This window comes from Periplaneta americana, chromosome 6 (assembly GCF_040183065.1).
Source record: "Periplaneta americana isolate PAMFEO1 chromosome 6, P.americana_PAMFEO1_priV1, whole genome shotgun sequence".
NCBI lineage: Eukaryota > Metazoa > Arthropoda > Insecta > Blattodea > Blattidae > Periplaneta > Periplaneta americana.
This window is the reverse complement of record NC_091122.1, coordinates 173,311,154-173,337,156: the sequence shown is the minus strand read 5'-3', so window position 1 is coordinate 173,337,156 and position 26,003 is coordinate 173,311,154. Positions and strand designations below refer to the sequence as shown.

Here is a 26,003-nt window from a genome sequence, read left to right as displayed (position 1 = left end):
ATCATCATCTGCATTACGGTATCGACCGTAAGATCCGTTCCACTCCAATCAAATCAAAACCGGTCCCGCCATCTTTTTGTGGGTCTTCCTGGGTTTCTTCTCCCACGGGGGTCGTGATTGCATATTGTTCTAGTAATTGATGTTTCTGGCATGCGATGTATATGCTCCCTCCAATTGTTTTGATGTCTACAATATTATGCATGTTCAATTCAGATCTAATGTTTTCACGTCTCTTTTTATCAAGTAGTGTATAGCCAGCCACAAACCTCAAAAATTTCATTTCAACAGCCTCAATTCTTCTCTCGTCTTTCTTCCTTAAAACCCAGTTCTCACATCCATACAGTAAAGCTGGTAAAGCCATCACTTTGTAAAAATTTAGTAGGTAATGTTTCTTTCCGAACTTTCCTACCTAAAGTTCGACGTATTGTTCCACAAAAATAATTAAAAGCATTTAACTATCTTTAGCTTTTATCTATAGGAATCAAACCAAATGTAACCGAAATTTAAAAAGTATTTCAATTCTGTTGGTTTAGTGCGATTGCAAGAAGAAATTGTAAATTACAAATGGATGTCAGCCAATATGTCACAAGATAATATTAATGTTTTGAATTATTATATTCATGCTATGGTGTGATTGTGATTTTAATTTAATCCAAAATAGAGATTTTAATTTTTACCCGTATTTCCCATCCATTTCCTCATTTCTTCTCAAGCATTTTTTTCGCGCATTATTACTACAGTACAATTTATGCATCTTGTTATAAAGAAAGGATAATTTTGGAAAAGGTTGATTAATTTTTCTTCATCCAGTTTATCTACACTAATTACATTCCGATACAAAAGTAACAATTAGTTTGAATTCACTATCCCCCAGAATGCATGCTATCATTTTGTTTTCCTCGAAGAATCACAACATATGATCACACCTGACAGTGGAAAATTATTCCTGCCCAAGAATTCTTTTCGACTCCATTCCATTCAATTCTGTGTGTCAGCTTCTGCTACCTTCCACTTAAATACATTGGAAAGGAAAATTCTGTTTGTTTTGATTCTGCTAGGTGGGAGTGGCCCTTTGGCTAGGTTTGAACCCATGAGTCTCTGATGTAATAGGAAGTATGGAGTAACCACTCAATCACTAGGATCAATACGTTTCTAATAGCGAATTAACGAATTTTGTTGCTGATGAGCAAATAGAAAATACTAACTCTACAACACCAACTAAACTTACCTTTTGCCAAACTTGCATGAGGCATAGCTGCTGGGTAGGCCAGGAATACTGTAAACAGCAATGGGAAAGCTTTGTAGTAAAGGCAGTACAATGCATCAAAGCAAAACGCTCTTATTCGCTCTATGTACTGCAGAGTCCTACATATTGAAGCATAGAACCTGGCCAATGAACATATCTGCAAAACCTGTAACAAAAAAAAACAATAATTTACAAACAGTAACATGAAAAGAAAACATGCTCTGTAGACATGAAGAGGGAAATTAATTGCTTTGGAAATATAAACAGACATTGCCACATTTTAAACCAATGTTGCTAGCCCACTTCATCATACAATTTATAATTTTACACAATAACTGTGTGAACATGTAATAAAATTTAAGATAAGGCAATTCGACACATGAAATTTTGGTTGTTCTTGGCATTCACTAATATAACTTCTCGCTTGATGCATATCCATGAAAAGCAACTCACTAATTTATTATAATGCAAACACAACAATTTAGTGAGCTTGAACTGATTGACAGTATGGTTTTAATTTAATGTAACAATGAATTATTTTACAATGCATACTTGTCTATTCTAATATGGACCTACAATTCAGAAAAAAAAACCTAAGCTGTACATAACTGTCTCTTTGATGGTCATGTCGCACATTCCAGTTACTTAGGAGCAATGTTACATAGGATGAAAGAGTAATGGAACGGAGAAAAATTCTCTCCGGCGCCGGGATTTGAACCTGGGTTTTCAGCTCTACGTGCTGATGCTTTATCCACTAAGCCACACTGGATACAACTCCGACGCCGGTTAGAATCGTCTCAGATTAAGCTCCAACTCTTGAGTTCCCTCTAGTGGCCGCCCTCTGCACTACGTCATAGATGTCTATGAACGCAGGACCGAAGTCCACACATGTGCTGAGGTGCACTCGGTATGAGTGACTAGTTGGCCGGGATCCGACACAGAATATCTGCATGGAAATATCATATGTACTTCGGTACATTAAAATAATATATATAAATGTTACATAGGTTACTTACTTTCGGTGAATGCCCCAACCTGAAGAGACGGTACTCTATGCCAAGCAGAACATTTTGCACAAGATCTTTGTACTGAGGATGACGCTGATGCAGCATGAGAATCAGTGTTACCAACCGTTGCTGTGATGGTGTTAATGGTGGTGCACGTGGCTTGCATGAATAATCCAATGAATCCTTAAAATCTTCCATGGCATGTTGTACTACGTATCTGAAACGGTAAAACGCTTATTGTATGATCATCCACAACAATATTGTTATTGCAGGTGATGACTAGAGCCCGGATTTTATGTAATTAATTATATCGTTCCTAAATATGTAACTATAAGAAAAGTTAAAATCTTGGCGAATCACACCAAAGGGATCATTATTACACAAGTTGGTGCTGGAACCTTCGTCTTCTACCAGTGAATTTAATAAAGATTTGTGCATGGCAATGGTTGCTGCAAACAACACTCCGGAAAAATTACCCCTCCCAGAACAAGGGGGGGGGGGTCTACGTACATAGGGAAAAATGTACCATATACCTTTATTCCGGGGGGGGGGGGAATTCAATTATTTGAACTTCTGCTACACTGACACAATGGAAAGATTAGACTTGGGAATTCCTACATATAGGGTGCCATTTACGAGAAAATCAATGACCGCAGAAAATATGGAAAAATATTTAATTATTAATTGCACCTCAAAACAATAATTAAATGAGGTTGAAACACATGTGCACCTGTAATCATTTATTATTAGTATGCAAAAATGTATTGTGGGTCCCTATCACCACGGCATGGTGCGTCCTCAGGTTGCGGATAGAGGAGACGGCCTCCAGACATGGAGGGTAGCTGCGAATATATTGAATGAGCAGTCGTGGACAGCCGATAAGGGGTGGTCCTCCAGCTTGGGAGTTGGGCGAAGGGCTAACAACCCATCACCGTAAAAAACAGCTTGTTACGAAACCTAACAGTAAGCCTCGGAATGGGACTGATTCTCCGGCACGACCACAGCAAAGGTGTTAGTTGGGAGGCCGGAGGGCAAAAGACCTTTGGGGAGGCCAGAGGGCAAAAGACCTTTGGGGAGGCCGAGACGTAGATAGGAAGATAATATTAAAATGGATTTGAGGGAGGTAGGATATGATGATAGAGACTGAATTAATATTGCTCAGGATAGGGACCAATGGCGGGCTTATGTGAGGGCAGCAATGAACCTCCAGGTTCCTTAAAAGCCAGTAAGCAAAGTAAAGTAATGCAAAAATACATCTAAAAGAAAGCTTATATTTTAAGTTTCAACTTCTACATGTAAATGACATATATTTAAATTTTGTCAGGGATCTTAACAAAGAAAGACAAATCTTAATATCTCTGAAAATGAATTTCCGAACTTAAGAAAGGACAGCAACTGAGAGAAAGCCTACGGAAAAGATTGTCTTCATGGTGTCAACTGTGGCAGAAGAGTAAAGGAGTCAGTTTTTATGCGGAATGTCCTAAGCTAAATTCCTGTCCACACCTGTGGAGTAACGACTAGCGCGTCTGGCCGCGAAACCAGGTGGCCCGGGTTCGATTCCCGGTCGGGGCAAGTTACCTGGTTGAGGTTTTTTCCAGGGTTTTCCCTCAACCCAATACGAGCAAATGCTGGGTAACTTTCGATGCTGGACCCCTGACTCATTTCACCAGCATTATCACCTTCATATCATTCAGACGCTAAATAACCTGAGATGTTGATAAAGAGTCTTAAAATAACCTACTAAAAAAAAAAAAAAGATAAATTCCTGGATATTCAATAACAAAGATCTGTCATCATCTGAATATATTAATGCGATGAAGATGTCATGCAACCTTTCTGCAGTACGGTCAGTCCCAGGTAGAGAATTTAACACAATGACTAGGTATCCATTGAAATGTTTTTTCCTTTTGTTCTGAATGGGAATATACAGTATATGTGGATATAGGTTTTGTACATATTTAATTATATTAAATACAGCCCCCTTGGAGTCGGTAAGTATGCAAATAGATTTTTCAGAAATTTGAGTAACACACTGAAGAGCAGCATCAATAGCTAGCAATTCAGTGTCAAGACTGAAGAAGGATGAACACAGTATGACGCAACTTTCTTGATATTTTGGAATATAGTACCCTGCTCTTTATGTCCCATCATCATGTTTAGAGATCCATCTGTACAAATTTGAAGGAATAAATAAAAAAAGAAATGACAATAATGACAAAAAAAACACTATTATCCCAAGAAAACTTTCCCCAAAAATTTCACTTCAAATTCTACGAAACAAGTGTACTTACTTTGCTAAAACTAAAGGTGCAGACTCTGTTTCGAATTGACTGAATGTATCGACAACTTGCTTGAAGTTCTCACAGTTGAAGTCATATGACAACAGTTTCTGCAGCTGTTGTTTCGATATTTTCTTCTCCTGTTTCTTCATATCTTCTGACATTTTGAATTCTGTAAGAAAATAAAAAATACAAGGTAACTTATAAAAGTTTTTTTTTTAATTCATTTTTAGCATTCAGACTAGACGTGAAGATAGAAACACTAACCTTTATTTTCAAGTTGACACTTCATGGATTTGGATTTCTTTCTATGCTTCATTTTATGATCGACCTCATATTCCTTTAGTGTCCACTGAAGCACACAGCCAGCAAATAACTCCCTACTCATGTCGTTGGATCGTTTAATCACATTTGCTGATGCATTCACTTCTTCAGGAATGTAACTCTGAGTCATTTGTGAACTGTCATCATTTGTAGCTGCCATAAATTCAATATTCTGACATTCATTCTCAATTTTCAAGGATGACTCGATCGTCCCTGAGTTTAATTCTGTTCCATTGGCCTCAGATCTACTATTTAGTCCAGTAAATGATAAGCCAATAACATTATGATCTGTATCTTGAGTTCTGAGAGGGGAGCTGATGGATCTTGGACTACGTCTACAATAATTGGTCTGAGGATACCTATCAGATTCTGCAGGTGGGAATCCAGTATCAAGACCTGTATTGTAAGGTCTAGATGGCGACTTTGAAGTCTCTCTATTAAACTCAGTTGCATTAGTTGTAAGACACATACTGGGATCTATAAACGGTACTCCAACATCTTGTTTTATTTCTTCAAGCTGCATAAGTGATTTCGTGGGTTTATTCATTTCGCTCACACTAGTTTTAATATCATTAGTACACATCTCAAAAGGGGGCGTGAAGCCACAAACTGTGTCCCTAGTTTCCAACACAGAGGTATGGGTTACCTCAGTTGATTTAGACTGATTGACACTGTTAGAACCAGCTAATGCCAACTTCATACCCTGTTTTAACTGTTCAATTATCAGAGGTGGTTTCTTAGCTTCTCTTTGAGTAGAAACCTGCAAATGTGCATTACATCCAAACAACAGTGACTGATTTTGATGTTTTACATTTCTAGTATCAAGTTGTCTGATAGCTGAAGACATGACAGCAGGCAGATGAGTTTGGATGTTTATGTTTGTTTCAGCAGATGATATTCCAGTTGTCTGAACTGTCTCAGTATTTGCGGGTGCTTGTGAGGTTCCAGAGTTTGTTTCTAAGCAACCTGATGATGCAATTTCAACTGGTGATTTTAGAATTTCCATATATGAACTTATAGGTTTCGAATTTAATTCATTACAACCAACTTCTTGTAATTTAGAATTTATATCCTGCATTTTATGTGACTTCATTGTTTCTGTTTTTGTACAAGTTTCAACATCTTTGATGGGTGAAACGGGGGAATCTATTGCTGTATTATAACTGTCAGTAACTTCAAATGGAGGCATCTCATCGTCATCTATCACTAAATATTCAGAAGAAGAAGAAGAAGCAGGTGACAAAGGCTGGCTTTCTTCTTGGTCTAATGAACATTTTTTTATCGCATTATCTGAGATTTGAGCAATAGTACCACTACTAGGTGCTGCTATATCCAGTTCTGGATTCACTGACATAGCTGTCTTCTCAACATTTCTATGAACATTTACATTAGACAGAATTTCAGGAGTGTGCATTGCATTACCATCTTTCATTTCTCTCTCAGGACTTACAACAGCAATTTTTTCATTGATGCTGGGTATGTTATTTAACAGATTATTCACATCAGTACTTGAGTTTTGTTCAGAACTGCCCCCACAACTGTGTGCAACAGACTTTATCTCACCTTTTGTAGGATCTGTAATTTCTCGTAAAAGCTCCGATCCTGAGGTCGACGGATTTTCAACCACAGAGTCAATTAATTTATTTTGTGCGCTGGACCCCAAATCAGATGTACTGCATAACAAAGGTTCAGATGGAGTGTTATGATGTGGTGGACTGAAACCTATGCTGCTACCTGGAAGAATATTTGCTACTTTGCTGTCTGTTTGCATAACACTTGTTTGTTGTTTCAATACTGTACACTTGTCTGGCCCTAATTCCTTTCCTGGAGATTCTTGTACATTGATCTTTTTCGTTCTGAGCAGTTTCTTCGGTACTTCGGAAGCTATTTTTGATGGCAATTTAGCTTTAACAAAATTCCTCCGTAACTTTTCTAGCTTACTAAGCTTCCTTGGGGCAGCACCTGGAGAAATAATTGGCTTAGCTCCAACTTGGTTCAATTCATGGACACTCACTTCAATATCATTATCTGACAACACTTTTTCATTCACTTTTGGTTGCGAAATTGGCTGTCTTGCAGATGTAACGGTAAGACATAAATTAGTAGGAACACATTTACGTTTTGAATTTTGCTGCAAGGTAGTGCAAGATGCTTCATAAGGTTCAGAACAATTTTTCTTAGGGCTTGTTCTAGTCTTCTTTGGATGATGATCCACGTGTAGTACATGCAGTTTTCTTTTGTGTGGGCTTGAATTATGATTTATGTTTTTATTTTCATTCTTGATATTCTCCGACATTTTGCTGTTGCTTTTTTCTTCTTCTTCTTCTTCTTCAGAGGTGGCATCTGACATATCACCAAATAATTCTAATTGTGATGGATATTTATTCCTTTTATTTCGTTGGACAATTTCTACTTCCTGCTGTGCATTCTGCTCTTTAATACTGACGTCTGATTCCTCACCAAATAGTTTTACATGTAATGGATGTTTGTTTGTTTCATCTTCTGCGGAAGACCCTGTATTTGGTAGTGTACTCTCATCATTTGAAGCACTGAGTTCATTTTCTCTATTTACATATTCCCCACATACTTCTTCAAATTTAGATGATTCTACTTCCGAGATTGTATTACTGGAAAGCTGAACATCTTTATACCTACGTTTTGAATTCGAAGTCTTTTTTAATTTATAAACAGAAGTTTCCTTTGACATTTGTTTGTTAAGGCTATGCTTCTTTTTATGAACACTGCTAATAGATTTTGTCTTACTTACAGATGAAGATTGTGTGTCATATTCTCCATGATATGATTTTTTAGATTTTAAGTTATCGCTCTTTAGGTATTTGTTCCTATGTTTATGTCCAGTATTCCTTTTTGTACTTCTACAAACGGATTTTAATGGAGAACATTTCATTGTAATCAGAGATTTGCTATTTTGTTGTGTAAGTTTGCTTTGTCTTATAGATTTTCTAAGGAGTGTACTATTGTCTTCTGTATCAGATGAGGAATCAATAATACGGTTCCTAAAAGTTTTCTTATAATCTGCTTCAGATTCACTTGAATCTGTAGTGTCAACAATTCTTCTCCATATTCGCTTATTGCTCTTTTCTGATGGTGGCTCGGCAGGAGTCACTTTTGCATGACTCTCCACAGTACCTGGTGCTGTGTGGTTATTACAACATGAAGACAAATTACAGTTTCTAAGGCCCTGTTGTTCTTGTGAAGGAAGATTGTGATTAACATGATTCCTATACATACATGCACCAACATGTGAATTCTTGGTAATGCAGCAGCAGCAACAGGATTGACCACAACCATTTGACATGGACTGCAATGTCAGACGGTAGTTAAGCATGTTCTGCTGAAAAAGAAGAGTGTTCATATGCAGGTACTGGTGATTAATATCAGGTACAGGAGGCTGTGGGTAATTTTTTAGACAACTGTCTTCAACAGCCATTGCTGGGTCAAGAATTTTCTCAGTGACCATTGAAGCTTCTGACACAAAAGGAGCAGCAGATGACGAGCAAAGAGAGTCTTTTTTTGTGGAGTCAGTAGGTTCTGGAGTTCTTCTGGGACGCTGCACATGATACGGGCCATGATCCTTTTCATATTTCTTAGGCACATATTTCTTCCATTTAAAGTTATCCAAAGCACTGCAAGGATCCTCGGAAGCATTTTTTGGTTCCTCTTGTTGTAAGTCATTACAGTCGTGTTGCGTAGATTTATCTTCCACAGCAAATAGTCCAGAAGTAGCCATAGCATTCTCAGGTATTGCTGGCTGATCTCTATTAGTGCGTGATCTAAGGTAATACTGTGTTGTTGATCTTTGATCATTAGAGTGATATTTTCCCCCCCCAGAGTAATCCTCATCAGAAGTATCATCGCTTTCATGTGAACACAACCATTTTGCCAAACTTTGCCATTTTTCAAGTTGCTCTTTCAAGTTCTTTTCTGATTTCTTATAATCGTGACGAATCATAGTATTTCTCTTCTTTGATGCCTTTGATGTAGAGTTCTGTTGTTTAGAAGTTAATTTTAAAAATCTTGTTCTTTCAGCTCCTTTCAATAATGCTCCATATGATCTTAAGTTTTCACTATAGACATCTGTCACAAGCTTTGCCTGCATATCAGAATTACTAGAACACGAAGTTTCCCTACTATGTAAACTAAAAGAACTAGTTCTTGATGAAGTGTCCGTTACTGATGTTCTTTCGATATTAGATGACTGACTAAATGTACTATTTTGTAAACTGTCTCTATCAGCATGCGACTGTAACTCAAAATCTTTGGAAGGCATTTCATCACTAGACATACAACTACTAGATTTATTTTCCTGTATATTCTGGAGAAACACTTTTTCTTCTTTGTCATAACTTTCACTTGTAATGTCTACTGTGTCTTCAGTCTGTACTGAAGAAGTCCTGAGCAAAGGTGTGCACGTTTCACTAAAAGTACTGTAACATGCACAATTACTTGTTTGAACTGATGCGTGACACTGCAATCTATCAGCCACATCTGATGTTAGGACACTATCACCGTATTCACAATTTTGAGTTTGTACTGATACATGACACTGAGAATAAATAAAGTCATCTGCTCCAACAGCCATATCTGACATTTCAACACTCGTCACAGTGGCAACATCACACATTTGTACACCCCTATTCCTTTCAATAAAAGAATCTGAAATAGAGCAAATTATCAATGTAAGAGATTGGTAAAACTTTAACTCATCAAGATGAGGTTTGGAGTGATGTTACCCTCCAGTGGTCACAAGTATTTTTTTTTTTTGGTGATCCAAGATGGCAGCACTTATATCTGCCATCTTGGTACCCTTTGTTCGTATATTTCTTTACTCTCTCTATTTATCATTTTAATTGACAAGTGAATGGGTTATTAATGAAAGGGCCTATGTCGTTAATTTTGTCAAACTGAGTTTGTAATGTAATATTGCTCTTTGGGTGTAGATACATCGATTTAGACATGAGGAGGATTAAGTTTCACACTCTATAATGCTTAGTAGAATTTATGATACAATTTTTATTTCAGCCTTAATTTCAAAATTTCGGCCTGTAAGCAGTTTTTCTTAAATTGCTAACAATTTAATATTCAAGACTTAGGCCCTTCCATAAATAATCAATTCAAATGTTTTCTTGGTGTGTAATTAAAATGGTGCATTCCTGGATCACAATTGTGCTCCATGCAAGCATTCTCGTTCTCTAAATTTATGTTTTATAGCATTTATTATGACATAATAACAATAATGATTTATTTAACCTGGCAGAGTTAAGGCCATATGGCCTTCTCTAACACTCAACCAGGAGTAAAACTGCGTTACAAAAAACACTACAAATTTACAAAGTACACTACAATTTTACACACAAAACTGAATAAGATAATAATAATAAAATGTAACAACAAGTAAGTAGAAATCAGACATAACATATAACATACAGAAAGAAAGAAAAAAGCATAATAAAATATGAACAGCAGGTCAAAATAAATGAGACATACAAAGTATAAAAAAGTAAGACAATTTTTGATGATGATAATAATAATAATAATAATGATAAAAAATAAGATAGTAATAATAATATAATAATAATAATAATAATAATAATAATAATAATAATAATGGTAGTAATAAAATAGTGCAGTACAAAGCATACAATGAATACAATATTTTTAAGTACACACAGTAAGGAAAATTATGATTATATATAGCTCGACTTATCACATTATATATATACCATAATCAGAAAATATGAAAACAAAAATATAAAATAAGTTAAATATCACTAGAACATAAAAAAAATGTGAATACGTGGAAACATGCAATACAACACTTTTCACAATAGTAAGTTAGTTTGGCAACTCGTCATAAGATAATTTTCTAACTTGGATTTGAAAGATTTCAATGTTCGGCAGCCCTTGACTTCAGGTGGCAGAGAGTTCCAGTGACGAGAGGTAGCAACAGTGAAAGATGAGGAATACAGAGATGATGTGTGAAGTGGAATTTCTAGCGTGTTATCGCGTTGTGATCGATATGTAATTGGACAAACAATTGTTTTGTGAATATTGAAAAAAAAAATGAATATAATTAGACTCTATTAATGTGTAATCACTAGAATAATTAACCAGAAAAGTTAAAAAAAAATATATTAAATTACATATAAAAAAAACTTAAAATATGGATCACAGTTGTGATCCGCTTGACCAATGGAGGGTTAACAGAATGGCAGTACCTGTGACTGTGCTCAATAACACTCACTACAAATCTTTCTTATGTATAACTCAAGCAAGCCATGCATAGCAACAATTAACAATTTACAGTAATGTAAAGAAACAAAATCTAACCTAAAGCAGCCTAAACAAATCAAAAGAAACTTGTAGTAACCTAAACAAACCATCTAAAGTAACAAAAAAAACAACAAACTTAATCTAACTTCCGAAACTCAACCAGCGCTGCCAGACAAGGGAAGAATGATCTAAATTTGTGCTAGAATCCTCCAAATTATGCCAGATTTCCAATTATTACAATGCTGAAGATTTTAAAAGTCCCTTCTATTTCCACCCACCTTTTAGTTTCACTTAAAAATTTAACGAATTGTAAAGTTGCCAGCAATGTATCAATGTGCAATAGGTGTAACAATGTTAGCTATTGGTTTGAATATTAGCATATTAAATATCAATCCAGAACTTGGGCCTACTTGATTCTCAAAATTGTGGTTGAACACTCCATAGGCACTCGTATTTGCAATAATCTTCAATAAAGCCAATTGTTCTTGCAGTTTTTTCAGCTTAAAAGCACCAGCACCAAAAAAAAAAAATTCAGTTTATTCACGGCCACCTAGAACAGTCAGCTGCTCACTACATGCTGCTGTTAAATGAAATAATGCACAAAATAGCCACCTCTAATGGGTAGCTTTCAATTGCCGCATATTGCTATCATTTTTAGTGGAAAATATCATGCAAAAATGAATATGTTTTGTGCACTAATGCATGCATTACTTGAATGCTTAAAATCGAAAGAAAAGTTTAATCGTGAAGATGCATCTAAAGATGTATTGTTCGACTGTAAACCTGACAGAGAATATATGTCTGAGTGACTATTACACTTTTACTACGTCATACTACTTTCGACCAATAAAACGGTACGAAATGACGTCTTTCAACCAATCATGGCTGCTTATTGCACAATTTTATCGTGTCCCTAGCATGTGTTTAATTTTATCGTGTCCCTAGCATTTATTTTTATCACTACCCTAGCATTTATTTCTTTGTTTGCCAACATTTAAAACTGCATTGGTCTGGACGTCAAAAAAAACAGAAAATTACAAACCACTCCAGTAGATGCACAGCACTTCCAAATATGACTCACATTGGCATTCAAGAACAAGAATTAATAAAGATCACTGGTCATAGAAATGCATCTTCCCTGAAATCCTGAATAAGTTGAGGAGTACACCATGTACATCAACAAGTTCCACTTTTACGCACACATCTAATATATCAACAAAACCACCAACTACTAAAACATTCAAATTTGAAAATTGTACTTTCAATAATTGTTCCTTTTAAAATTATTAATGTTTATTTTTTATTTCAATATCGTTAATTAAAACCTGTCTTGTTTATTTCATCATCCCTAATTAAAACTTTTGTAACACTTGTTTATATTATTTAGGTTATGTTATAGCTTCTGCTATATGATATTATGGATACTCACGTATCAGAGATTGTTTAATACTAAAATTTATTGAAAATCATCTGTCAAGTGACGTTGATTATCCGGATAATTGAAGTGGAATGCAACTTTTTAATAAAAATGAAACTGAATCAACAAAGCCTTCTTGACTAGTAACCGTCCACAGAGTTGAATGAAGATTCCATAGTTGGCACAACTGATAACAAGAAAACAGCTAAACATAACACACTACTGCCGTCTAGCATAATTTGTAATTTAGAGATGGTGCAATAATACATTTGAAGACAGTTGTATTTTCGTAAGTCAATTAATATTTTATTGTATTGGAGTACTTCATGTTCCACTCACAGATTTATCGATAAAATCAAAACCTCTAGTGAGATTACTGTTGATAAAATGTATAGTCCATGATAGCAACATAATAGTGAAGCACATCTCAAACACTTACCATCATTTCTCAAAAGTTTTGTATCTGGAGGCATTGGGGATAATACTCCAGGAATTCTCATTTCTTCAAAAATATGTTCCAATTCGTAAACACAATTAACTTCGGAAGATTTTATCTCTGTTACAGTGGCTTTTGTGTCAGAAAAATCTAAGTCTGGGAGAGATTCTGTTTCTTTATGTGGAGACAGTGGATTATCTGGGTCAAACAGGGAAGGCAGACCGCCACATACAGAAATCGAATCTGACATCATGCTCCCCTCGTCCTTGGTCACCTCACTCTTGAAGCTGGCTGAAGTTTTAGTGGAAGTTGTTTTATTTAGGACTGCTGATGATTTATTCATCTGAATTCTATCACTCCCAATTGTGATTTCATTATTCATTTCCAAATTAATTGGAACTACAGGACCTGATGATAGTTTCTTGTCCTTTTTAGGATGTCCTTTCTTCTTTTTTTGTGTAGCAAGTGGTTTGCAAGTGATATCTAATGAATTCAAGGCTGAAATCATAAAATATCATAAGCATAGATTAGTTAAAAAACGGAACGTATTTCATATCCCATACAATACTTTCCAACTGCAAAGGCGCTGGTCAAAAAAGGCAGCACATTCTGGTATGTATAGACCACAGACAAGTTAAGTTACCATTTTATTCCGTCAAAAGATTCATAAATTTATTGTATATAATAAACGCAACATTTAAAGCTGCAATGGTAAAAAATAAAGGAGAGGTACGCCATAAACCAAACATAATACCAAATGCACCCCAGGAAATGAGCAGCAGCCTTCAACTGTCCACCGGACATGACTGCATGGTAAAGCACTAACATAGAATTACGCTTCTATGTATCATATGCAGAATAAATTAGAAAACACACCGTCAACATTTCACCAAAAGTCCAGTCCTTCAAACTGAAACCATCCATAAAAAAATATATTGGAGTAAAAAAAAATGAATGCCAACACTTCAAAGTGTCAGGCACTGAACAGCTCCAATCACATTTTTTAACACTGATTTACTATATGTATTTTTTTTTATTACAGAAGATTTTGTACTTCATAAGTTCAGAAACCACATACATTACTAATTATTACAGTAAAACCTCTATATATCTTTCACACTTACAAGTTTTTTCCTGAAGTCCTGCAAAATTCCTATATTTTTCATGTTTTCATATTTTTCTTGACTTAGCAACACTGAATTTGTACAGAAGTATCAAGTGTGGGTAATTTTTGAAAAGCTCTTAATGAGCTTTATTCAAAAAGAAAAATATATATTGGGTGTTCCATTTAAAATAAGAGAGTTGGAGTTACTTCCAGTTTGGTTAAACCGGAAGTAGAAAAACTCAATGTTCTTAGTATATGGTTATCCCCACATACCAAGTTTCATGTCATTGAACCACATGCTTCAAAAGTTATTTAGGTGGTGCGGGACTTTTAACTAATCCTGTATATACAAAGATGGCATTCTTCATTCCATTGAACTTACAAGAAAATACATACTATGACACTAATGTTAGATATGTTTCATAATTACCACTATGAAATTTATTGCTACTTGTGTCCAAACTAACAGATGTAACAGAGCTTTGATCATCATCAGACAACAGCTCTGTTAATGATCCAACACCTGTATCTCTGGACGAACAGACACTAGCCAACTCTGGAGAGAAAATTCCTTCATCTTCAGAAAAGTCACCTTCTCCATTTTCCGTACTGTTCAACTCTCCACGCCATCTAGACAACATTCTTTTATGTTGCGGACCAATTCGTCCTGAAAGAAATAAAGTAATGAATCATATAGTCACAACAACAACTAGAATGATCTGCAAACCAATTTTCTACACCAATTCAAATTCTGATTTGTTTATCAAAATTTGTAATGAATGAAGACAGTCGTAGGACTGATTTTCCATCTGTTCTCTCTAACACTGTCTCGTGACAAAGTCCAGTTTCCAAGTGATACTATACCAGCCTCTGTCACACAGTAAGGGCTTTGTATGTGATCAGTAGAGCTAGGATTTATATGTAGTATGAGTTAAAAATGACACCGAGTATAGTTGAGTCGATGTGATGCCGGTTAAGGTTTCAAGCCTGGTTGACAAGACGCGAAATGCAAGAAAAGTCGCAAGGACTAGACAATGCAGCTTTTAAACCCCCACTGTTTTGTAAGTGGTGGTTAAGAGGATTAAAGATCCTTAGCGCTAACTAATGGAAGTACTGAATGACAAGAATGGCAAGTGTAAGGAGTTTGGGGGGGGGGGGGGCATGGCTTGCATGTTTATAAACTATACCGACTAAAAATATTAGCTTTTACTACATACGAATCCTAGCTCTAGTGATCAGATACTTTACAGAAAACAGAACGAGGAAAGAAGCAATTTAAAGATAGTCAGGAATGGATTTAAAGTTAAAGTTTTTTTTTTTAATTTGAAAAAATGACATTAATTTTTCAAATTAAAAAAAAAAAATCTTATCTCATTCCCAGAGTAACACAGGAAAATAACTCTTAACAAAATTAAATAATATTTGTAGCTGAAAAAGTACAGCAAGGAGATGCTCTATCATCTTTACTTCTTAACTTTGTTCCACAAACTATTAGGAAAAACTACGGGAATTTTACTTCAAGCAAGTAAGGAGATGAAACACTGAAGATTGCAAAATGTCGTTTTGAGAAAAAAAAAAAAGCTATAAAGATAAGTTATATTATTTGTGCTATGTAGCCTAACATGCTTCAAAACATGTCACTGAAAGGGAGCAAATGATAAGTCTCTTCATTTTTATTATTAAAAAATTGCATCATCATAATTGCAATTCAACCTATCAAAATTTATATCAAAATTCAAAGGACATAGGCCCTAAATCACTCATTAAATTATTCACAGAAATTTTAAACTGATTCATACAAGAAATGTGTTGCAAGGAGTATTTTGTACACAGCAAAATGCTTAAAAATAAAGCACTCAGAAAAGAGTAAGGGAAGTGTTTTTGATCTTTAAATGAAATGCACATTCTTTTTAAAAAAAACGTCCACTGGGAGATTGAAACAACTAAATTGATACCATTTTCTGACAGAGGAAGAATTAAGGACCGTTTTTGCAAAGCTTGCTAACTGCAAAATTGATATTTTTATGGATTCGTTAATATAAGGCAGACCTCTACATGATGTTCAAAGCATCTTGGTAAGATTGGGTTCTTTCTCTTCATTGTAGTGTGTCAAAGTGTGATCGTTTTTTCAAAACTTGCTTTCTGCTATAAGTGAGACATACAGCAAAACTACTACTACCATAGTGTTTTGTCTCTCCTGTAAAATTTAGTTTTTCCAGTTAGTAAGTTTTGCAAAAACGGTCCTCAATTGGACTTGTTTTCAATGAAAAACTAATTGTCAAAATTCCTCAAATGTTAGTCATACCTTTAAGATCATAATCTCGAACATAAAAATTTCAATAAACAACTGTAATTCACTCCGTGCTTGTTTTGAATAATGACATTTTATATTAGCAACAATATATTGCAAGTCATACAAATCAATAACTTTGGTCGCACTAAAACAAAGGTAAGGCGTGTTTTAGATAAGTACATAACTGAAAATGAGGAATGTCATTCAGACTTATACAAAATCGCATTTCAATGTTTTCATAAAACTGATATGAGCAGGGATAAGTAGTTTATATCAACACCATTGCATGCTGCTGCTCCAAGCTACACCATGTTGTTCTTTACATAATTTTTTCTCCAAGTGATGCACAGACAGAGGCTAAATCAGGAACACAATTTAATAATTATTCTAACATACAGTAATTTTAAAGAAAAGAATTACCTTCTTTCTGCATGAAATCTGCAAGATTGATAACATTCAGTAAAGTCTTCAATCTTTTCTTCTCTAAAATTACTCTTGCAGCTTTTTCGTCTTTCAACAACTGGTTCAAATTTGAAACTGATTCTGAAACAAATAATAACATTAGACATCGGAAATACGGAGTGTCTTATTTAAAATGATGTTAAATATTCGAGTGCATTCCTATTGACCAAACATTAAAAAAATGTTCATATAAATATAGGTCTAAAAACATTTATAGCTTCTTTTCCATATGCCCACAGTAACAGCCTGCTCAAAAATCTAATTTGAAACTAAGAATGAAGATGAATGGTTTGATGAAATCCACAGGACATGGGCTTATTGGATATGGAAAGACTAAAGAATTTGACACAAGACAGAAAACAGTGGTGGTAGCTCATATATACATTAGTAAGGCTAGGATTTTGATGAAATTGCATCTTTTTTCTAGTAAGCCAGAAACATATCTGCTGTAGTATTTATATGTTATGTGATAAACTGAATGTTTTAAGACACATTTGTTAGGGCATTTTTTGCCTGTTTCAACTCAAACAGCATCTTTTGTTTTTTTCGGACATTTTTGAGGCATTTTCATTTAATTTTGGCTATAAATCCCCATTATTAATATAAATTAATGTTTATTTCTTTTGCTATTTTGTCTACATATTTTGTCCTGTAATACCCATTTTCTTACTTGGTTATTTAACGACGCTGTATCAACTAGGAGGTTATTTAGCATCGATGGAATTGATGATAGCGATATGATATTTGGCGAGATAAGGCCGAGGATTCGCCATAGATTACCTGACATTTGTCTTACGGTTGGGAAAACCTCGGAAAAAACCCAACCAGATAATCAGCCCAAACGAGAATCGAACCCGCGACCAAGTACAACTCTGGATCGGCAGGCAAGCGCCGTAATCAACCAAGCTATGCTGGTGGCTAATACCCATTATTTTGTATAATATTTTAATCGTTTTTCTACACAAATATTGCCATTTTAACGTAGTACACTCCAACCACACCTTCAATATAGACTCCTCTATATCTGCTAATACCTGATAAGCAGGGAACGGATTTATATGGACTAAAAATATATGAAATATGTAAATATATATGTAGTTATTTTTACCAAAATATGGAATTAAATATGGATTTTTACCAAAATATGGAATTAAATATGGACTTAAAATTATAAAAAAATGACTATGTACGTTAAATATTGGTACATTTTAATCAAACTAAACAAAAAATATAATGGACGTACCTTATCTTCCAATGTAGTTTCAACAAAACACAATTTTTATTGTCTGTTACCATAACAATAGGTTACAAACATTTCTTTCAAGTGCTGAAAAGTGAATCTTCTTCTATTGTCTCTGAGGATAGATTTATACTGACTAAAAGAGCGTTCGACGTCACAAGAAGTAACTGGTACATAATTCAATTTCACAATGTCTGCTGGGGATAAGTCCAAGTTAATCTTCACTGTTGATTCACCACTCATCACAGCAACAACCTTTTGTAGTTCTTCATATCCAGGGTTTTTTGAAAGTACAGTGTCCACCTTAGCTCTTACTGCATCTGCAACTTTACCTCTACCACGATTCAGTTGTTCCACAGTACTATTTATAATTTCAAAACTTTCAGATAGTGAAAGGTGCCTATTTTGGAGACTTTTGAGCGTTTTTATGATGCATGAAAATGTATGCTGAATGTGAGCTAAGTCATTCTTCACACTTATGTCACAGGTAACTGTTTTCGCAGTATCAATTGAGACTGCATCTTCAGAGTCCAATGCAAGGAGAACATTGTTAATAGAGTCTATATGTTCGGCATAATATTCAACTGCTTCTAGCCATGTACCCCATCTAGTTAAAATTGGCTTTGGTGGTAATGGAATTTCAGGGTACATTTCTTTCAACACGTTAACTCTACTGGGAGCTTTGAGAAATACTTTTTTCACTGATGAAATCAACAAATCTACTTTAGGGAAATTGTCTCTGACCACTTCTGCCACACGATGAAATGCATGCGCCACACAAGTAAAATGAGTCAATTTAGGATATACAACAGATAATGCTTGTCCAGCTTTGACCATATAAGGGGCAGCATCGCTAATAAAGAATAACACATTATCGTACATAATACTCTTTGGCCACAGGATACCCATAGCTTCGTTGAACAGTTTAACTATAGTTTTGTTATTGCACTTTTCTAGAACATCACAATGTAAAAGAATTCGTTCAGAATATTGTTCACTTAACAAACCGATAACTACATTACCAACAAGTCTACCTTCTTTATCGGGAGTCTCATCAATGGAAACCCAAATTGAACTATCTTTAATTTCATCTCTTATCTTCTGTATTGTCTCATCGTAGATGGATGGAGCATACGTCTTCCTAAGTGTTGACTCATCCGGGATTGTATGTTGAGTATATTTTTCAAGGAATTCCCTGAAGACCTTATTCTTTAGTTTGTAGAGAGGAATATCAGCAGAGATGAGAGAACGGCACAGGTCGATGTTAAACTCAGATCTTACATTCGATGTTGTTGGTTGTGTTAAAAACAATTGTCTCTGCTTGGAATTTAGTTGTTTGTTGGCCTGATGTTTACTAGTTGTAATGTGTTGTTGCACCAGGAACTTTTGTGTAGATGATACTGCACACTGACACAAATTACAAAATAATATTTTATTGTCAGTTGATAAACTATCTTCTTTAAATTCTGAAATGTAACTTGTTAGTTTTGATTTTAAATTGACTGAATGACGTACTTTTGGCATATTTACCGTCTTTATAGTATGATCTACAAAACTGAACCTATGTGTACTCTGACTGGCATTTAACTGTTGAGCTGCACAACTGAAGTCTGTTAAAAATTTTAAATTAAATTAATACAGTTTTGTAACTTACTTTCCCATTGTTGATAGGACTGCTAATTTTCAAATAACTCTGATGTTAAAGGGATTACTGAACATGTGTTTAAATCTCTATTGTTGAAATGTATTTTTAAAAGTTAATGGAATTTTGTTTTGTTTTATTGTTAAACCTAATATAATATGGACAGTTTTATATGAAATATGGAAAATATATGGAAATTAACGAAAATATGTACTAAACTCTAAAATATGGAAAAATATGGAAAATAAAAGTAGGATTTTTCAACCCTACACATTGTGAAACATAAAGATAATGCAAAATATAAATTATATTAGCTTTATAAGTAAATATGTATTTACATATAAATCCTTTCCCTGCTGATAAGAGTGGCCTTGTGGTGGACTACATGAAAACTACATCAGGTACCACTTAGAAAAAATTGTGTAAAATTAAATAAACTTAAATGTTGGTACAAGAATTTAATTTAATTACTAGTCTAAATTTTAAGTAGTACAAAACCTCTTTTCCTACTAAGCCAATTATGTAAGATCAATTTTTAGGGCATTTTTTTTAAAGATTTTTAGGTCATAAATGCATTGTTTTAGGACATTTTTTCATGATTTATAAGTCATCAAAATCCTAGCCCTATACATTAGTAAATGATAGAAGGCAGAATCAAGAATAAATCACGGCTGACATCCAAAACTCCTGAGTATATCCTGCGGACCTCGGATCACCAGAGGTGAGCACAGCCCAATAGTAGTAGTAGTGTGTATACTAACTGGCTCCTCAGTGAAGCAAGCAGCAGTATTCGACCTGGCAGCGATGTAAAGTTGGTACTGTGTAGCATCTACTTTGAACACAAAGGAATGTTACATCTCCTCTCTTGCTCTCTTCCACCCCCCACCATTCAATGCGGCTAAGGTCATTGACTCTACCTGCACGATACCAACACAACTGCTCGAATCCCTGTATTCTGCTTGCCACTTCTCCTGCGGAGCCAGTTAGTATACACACTGTAGTATTGTTACTTAAGAGATGATGAGTGGAAAAAACATTATTCTCATCACTATGTATTAATAATTCACCTTAATCTACGGAGACATTTTTATGACATGAGGCGAAAAAATGGTGGTTACTGGCGGCCCACTCCCTGCACAGTCTGTTAGAGGTGCGGCACAGTACTCAGTCGCCATATGGCAGTCGCTGTAGTCACAAGTAGTGTAACAAAAGTCTTGATTCTTCAAGTGTATAAAGTTTATGATTATTGTGTATTTAGGTAATGCCTACCAACAAATTCTCATTGAGTGAACATGTGTATATGTACTACATAAAAGACAGAAAGTCGTGTGTGAAAACAAGACGTAAATTTCGAGACTAGTAAGTAATAATTTGTGGGATCGACAAAACCCAGATTCAACACCCTGTGATTTTTTATTTATGGAAACACTAAAAAGTAGGGTTTATAGGAAAAATTCTCATCCTATAGATGAACTAAAAGACTATATAACTTATGAGAAGAAATCGAGGCTATCAATGGTGTGGAACTTCAGAGTGTTGTTCATTCATTTATCAGAAGATGTCAGTTGTGGCAGCAAATGGGGACTATTTTCAGCAAAGACTATGAGCATGGTTAAGTCCAAATTATTGTTTGTACTGTTATGTATTGTAGAAGTGCCGGAGAAATGGTTATGCACTTGCCAGAAACCACACTATCAGTGGGCCATCAGTCACTGCCGTTTTCTTCTCTCACGTCAAAATGTCTCTGTAGTACAGTACGAATTATAATTCATTTGCCTCTGATTAAGGTTCTGGTTGATATGTTACTGGCCATACTACTCCATTATCTCCTGGCCTAGCTGCCTCATAAGTGGTGTATTGTTGGTATCACTTATGAAGTTCAGACCTGTCTTCAGACAGTTGACTAAACAACAACAACTCCTCAGTTGGCTAAGGTGCTTGCCTGCCAATCCGGAATTGCGTTCGATTCCCACTTGGGCTGATTAACTGGTTGTGTTTTTCCGAGGTTTTCCCCAACCGTAAGGCGAATGTCAGGTAATCTATGGCGAATCCTCGGCCTCATGTTGCTATCATCAATTCCATCGACGCTAAATAACCGAGTAGTTGATACAGAGTCGTTAAATAACCAATAATAAATAGATGAATGTTACTTATGTCCCGCCCACTATAGGAGACATAGGCCAGTTTTACACTAATCCTAAACATCTTGACGGGATAATAAAAACCTAACCTAACCTAAGTGCGTCGATGTCTATTCCAAAATCGGCGAAAGTCGCTCAACGCTCCTTTAACCAATATTCGTTCAGTGGGCAGAGGACACTCTACAGTGACCGTATTCTATTTAACAAGTTTCCAATAATTGCAGAGGTTAACCAGCATCGAATTGCAACGTGGGCGAGAATTACGAGAAATGGACGACAAATTCTGCTTGGAACCATTTATCAGGACATGTCATAAATCTACAACACGGAATCGATAACTTTACTTCCTTCCCACAGGTAGTTTTGCTCAGGATTGTCCTTCAAAATAGACTATATTGTCCTTAGCCGGGTTTTGAACACTCGAACATCGGATACAACACCTATCATGGTGACAACAGATTACCAAAGACGATTTAAACGACTTTGTGAGAAAATTAAAGCCTGTCATGGCTGTTGATAAAAAATGTTACTGTTTCATTATAATAACACTGGAGTGCTTCTTAATATGGCACAATTTTAATAAGCAATAAATAAAAGGGTTTATATTTATCACTATTTTAATGCTAAAAGCGAACTCTGGGGATTAAAATAATTCTGTAACACTCATACCTCACACCTAACGAGCAAAGTTTAAAATTGACGTGACAATGAAGTACAGTACCTGTAAGTGAAAGATAATAATCTACTTACTTTAAGAGTTTATTCTTCTATTTACTATAAACTTCAATTCTAAATTAATAAAACTGTAGTTGAAATAAAACCTGGCACGATTCTTCAACATAAGAATGACGAACTTTACCGTGGTTTACATCGAACGAAGAGTGTTACTAACGTATCTTAGGCAATAACCAATAGAAAACAACCAAATGGAGCTAACCGGTCAACCGTTTATTTGAAACAATTCTTACATCATTGTTTGTAAGTAGTTGTAATTGTCAACGTAGTAATAATAAATATAATAAACATCACATATAGGCCTAATAAAGAAAGACAATAAATACGTTCTTCACTGACAAATTAATAAAATACCAACGCGGGTAGTAAAAACAAAAATTAAGTTTGCAACTTAAATTGTTTAGTTATAACCGTTATATTTCACGAAATTTTTTATTCATGCGAGAATTTTTCTAAGGATTCAGTCTGTATGTGATCTGTGCTATAATGGCTATAATACAACATAACGTGAATACTATTTTTATAGTAGCATACATTCAAACGCAACAGCTGTCCAGAAGTTGGCGATTGTCGATTTAGAAAGAGAAAAAAAAAGTTAATTTTATGCGAGTAACAATCAAACATGTTAATTCAGATTATGTAAAAGTAACACAATTCGGCTTTGTCATTCTCATTATTAAAGCGCCATAATGAAACTATTAATAAATAAATATCCTCATCTATTTAATTCAAAATCTAATTCACTCAAACACTTTTAAATTAAAAAAAAATATGTAAGCACTTTATTATTAGTGAATTTTAATTCTGAAGATTTTATTTATTGTATTTTATCTATGTAATTTTATCACGTATTGAATCCTCTCCAGAGTACGAAAATTATTATGAAAGTCAAATGAGTAACGGAGAATATAGGCCTAAATTATATATTGATATAATTTTTGTTGGTTATTTAACGACGATGTCTCATTTAGCGTCGATGGAATCAGTGATAGCGAGATGAGCCCGAGGATTCGCCATAGATTTCCTAACATTCGCCTTACAGTTGGGGGAAAACCTCAGAAAACTCCAAGTGTATATGAAACAATAATAATAATAATAATAGTAGTAGTAGTAGTAGTAGTAGTAGTAGTAGTAGTAGTAGTAGTAGTAGTAATAATAATAATAATAATAATAATAATAATAATAATAATAATAATATCCATTTACCAATATAACAAACTAGTGCTTATTCTTATCGAGGAAGTAGACGTGACAACGTGACGCTTAGAGTGAAACCTACAGAGCAACAATCGGTCGGCAAAATTATGTTTTAAAAGCACACCGCACGTTATTGTATTATGCCCGCATGTTAAATATGAAGCCGCGGCGATAATAAACAAAGTATTACGATTTTTTTTCTCCCTGGTTTCTGTTATTACGAAATGAAACTGCCACTGGCGACAGATGTAGAAGTTTCATAAAGGTAAATATGAAGCCAACTCGTTACAAAAATAAAACAGAAAATAAGATAGTATAGGCTAAAAACAATGGTATAATGCTTTATAGATACACATCATGCATAACATGGCCCACCGAAGTGGTGTGCAACTTGAAAATGGGTCACAGTCCTGCCATCTATCCGCAATATGCGTAACCCGAATCACGCAAGTGAAGTGGATAAGCATTAGACACAACACACACACGTTTTATTTAATTGCATATTTACGTGTATTTTAGATTTATTTCTTTTCACATTCATAATCTACACCAGTGGTATTCAATCTATGGTAAACATACCCTCAGGGGTACGCGGGTTTGTCTCAAGGTGTACACATTCCTCTGATTACGTATGTAAAAACGCTGACACATTTATTTTATTATACTTGTTGATAATTTATCTCATTATATTATAGTTTCTTTTGCACTATCAACTCTTGTTTTTCTTTGCTTGAATAACATTTTACGTAAATCATTACTATTATTATTATTGCATCAATAACCACTGTACAATAAAAGGTATCCCCGTAACATGCCATGAAGGCACTTGGGGGGCATGGAGGTAGAGCCCCATGCTTTCCATGACCTTGGCACTAGAATGAGGTGGTGTGGTCGGCACCACGCTCTGACCGCCTTTTACCCCCGGGAAAGACCCGGTACTCAATTTTATAGGAGGCTGAGTGAACCTCGGGGCCGTTCTGAAAGATTGGCAACGAGAAAAAATCCTGTCACCACCTAGGATCGAACCCCAGACCTTCCAGTCCGTAGCCAGCTGCTCTACCAACTGAGCTACCCGGCCGCCCCCACTGTATTATAATAATAATAATAATAATAATAATAATAATAATAATAATAATAATAATGATGATAATAATAATAATAATAATAATAATAATAATAATAATAATTTAATTTATTTTTAGTACAACATCAATCATAGTCTTTTGCTAATCTATATATATAATTTGAACTGGTAATGGAAATTACGGGAAAATGGCTGAACGGATTTTAATAAATGATCCCTCATTTTGAAACTTGGAACTCAAGTTTTTCAGAAAAATAGTAATTTTCAGTGAAATGTCAATTTTTAACATAATTTTCCTATTTTCCAAAATCCATTTGTCGTCAGTTTTGAGAACTAGCTAAACTAGTTAATTGCATTTCAGAATAAAACAAAACACACACTACAGTAAACAATATTACACGAAGGCCATGGTCTGCAAGAATGCTGACATATTTAGAGCTCCAATTAAATTGGTTATTAAAAACTTAACTTACTAAAAATAATATACAGGTTCGATTCTGTGGTGTGTAATTTTCTGGGTACAGCTGTGTATTGGATATTAAAAACTACAAAACTTGAGGTGGTTTGATGACATTATTACCATTAGAAATGAAATATTATTGTAGTTAATGCCATGATGTGACTATTTTTCATTAATTATACATATGAATGCTATATTGATGATATGAAAGTAAAAAATTTTGGGGTTATATAAGTAGATGTAGAGAATAACTTAAATTAGATTTTGATTTCTATATATTACTGAGTGGCGGTTATATAGTAATATATAGTATATGTTACTGAAAGCTATAAAACTTACGTAAGATAATAATATTATTAAAAATCAAATATTTTTATAGTTATTAATCACGTGGGTTTGGGTCTTTTTCATATATTTAATAGCGGTGTGGTGTAGATATTTATATGCGTGGTTCTCTTCAGTATTGGCTCGAGAGAGAGTATCTTTCATTATTATGGAAGCAAATAACTTTCAGAATGTCTGGTATTCTTCATTGAAAATAAATCTGAAAAATGTTTATTTGGATGTCTAATGAACTTAGTTTGCAGTTCTTATATAATTGCAATGTAGTTTTGGGGGGGGGGGGGCTAAAAATATGTTTT

The 26,003-nt window shown here is 34.7% G+C and overlaps 1 protein-coding gene across 1 annotated transcript in view; it reads right to left on the bottom strand.

Moving 5' to 3' along the window:
- LOC138702052 (serine-rich adhesin for platelets-like) overlaps window positions 1–26,003 on the bottom strand; it is a 57,924-nt gene that overhangs the window by 16,743 nt on the left and 15,178 nt on the right. The window contains exons 5-11 of the mRNA XM_069829573.1: window positions 16,822–16,944; window positions 14,539–14,775; window positions 13,007–13,501; window positions 4,800–9,533; window positions 4,545–4,704; window positions 2,263–2,470; window positions 1,229–1,412 (exon numbers count right to left, since the gene is read on the bottom strand). Coding sequence (XP_069685674.1) covers window positions 1,229–1,412; window positions 2,263–2,470; window positions 4,545–4,704; window positions 4,800–9,533; window positions 13,007–13,501; window positions 14,539–14,775; window positions 16,822–16,944 — 6,141 coding nt within the window. The remainder of the gene's footprint in view (window positions 1–1,228; window positions 1,413–2,262; window positions 2,471–4,544; window positions 4,705–4,799; window positions 9,534–13,006; window positions 13,502–14,538; window positions 14,776–16,821; window positions 16,945–26,003) is intronic.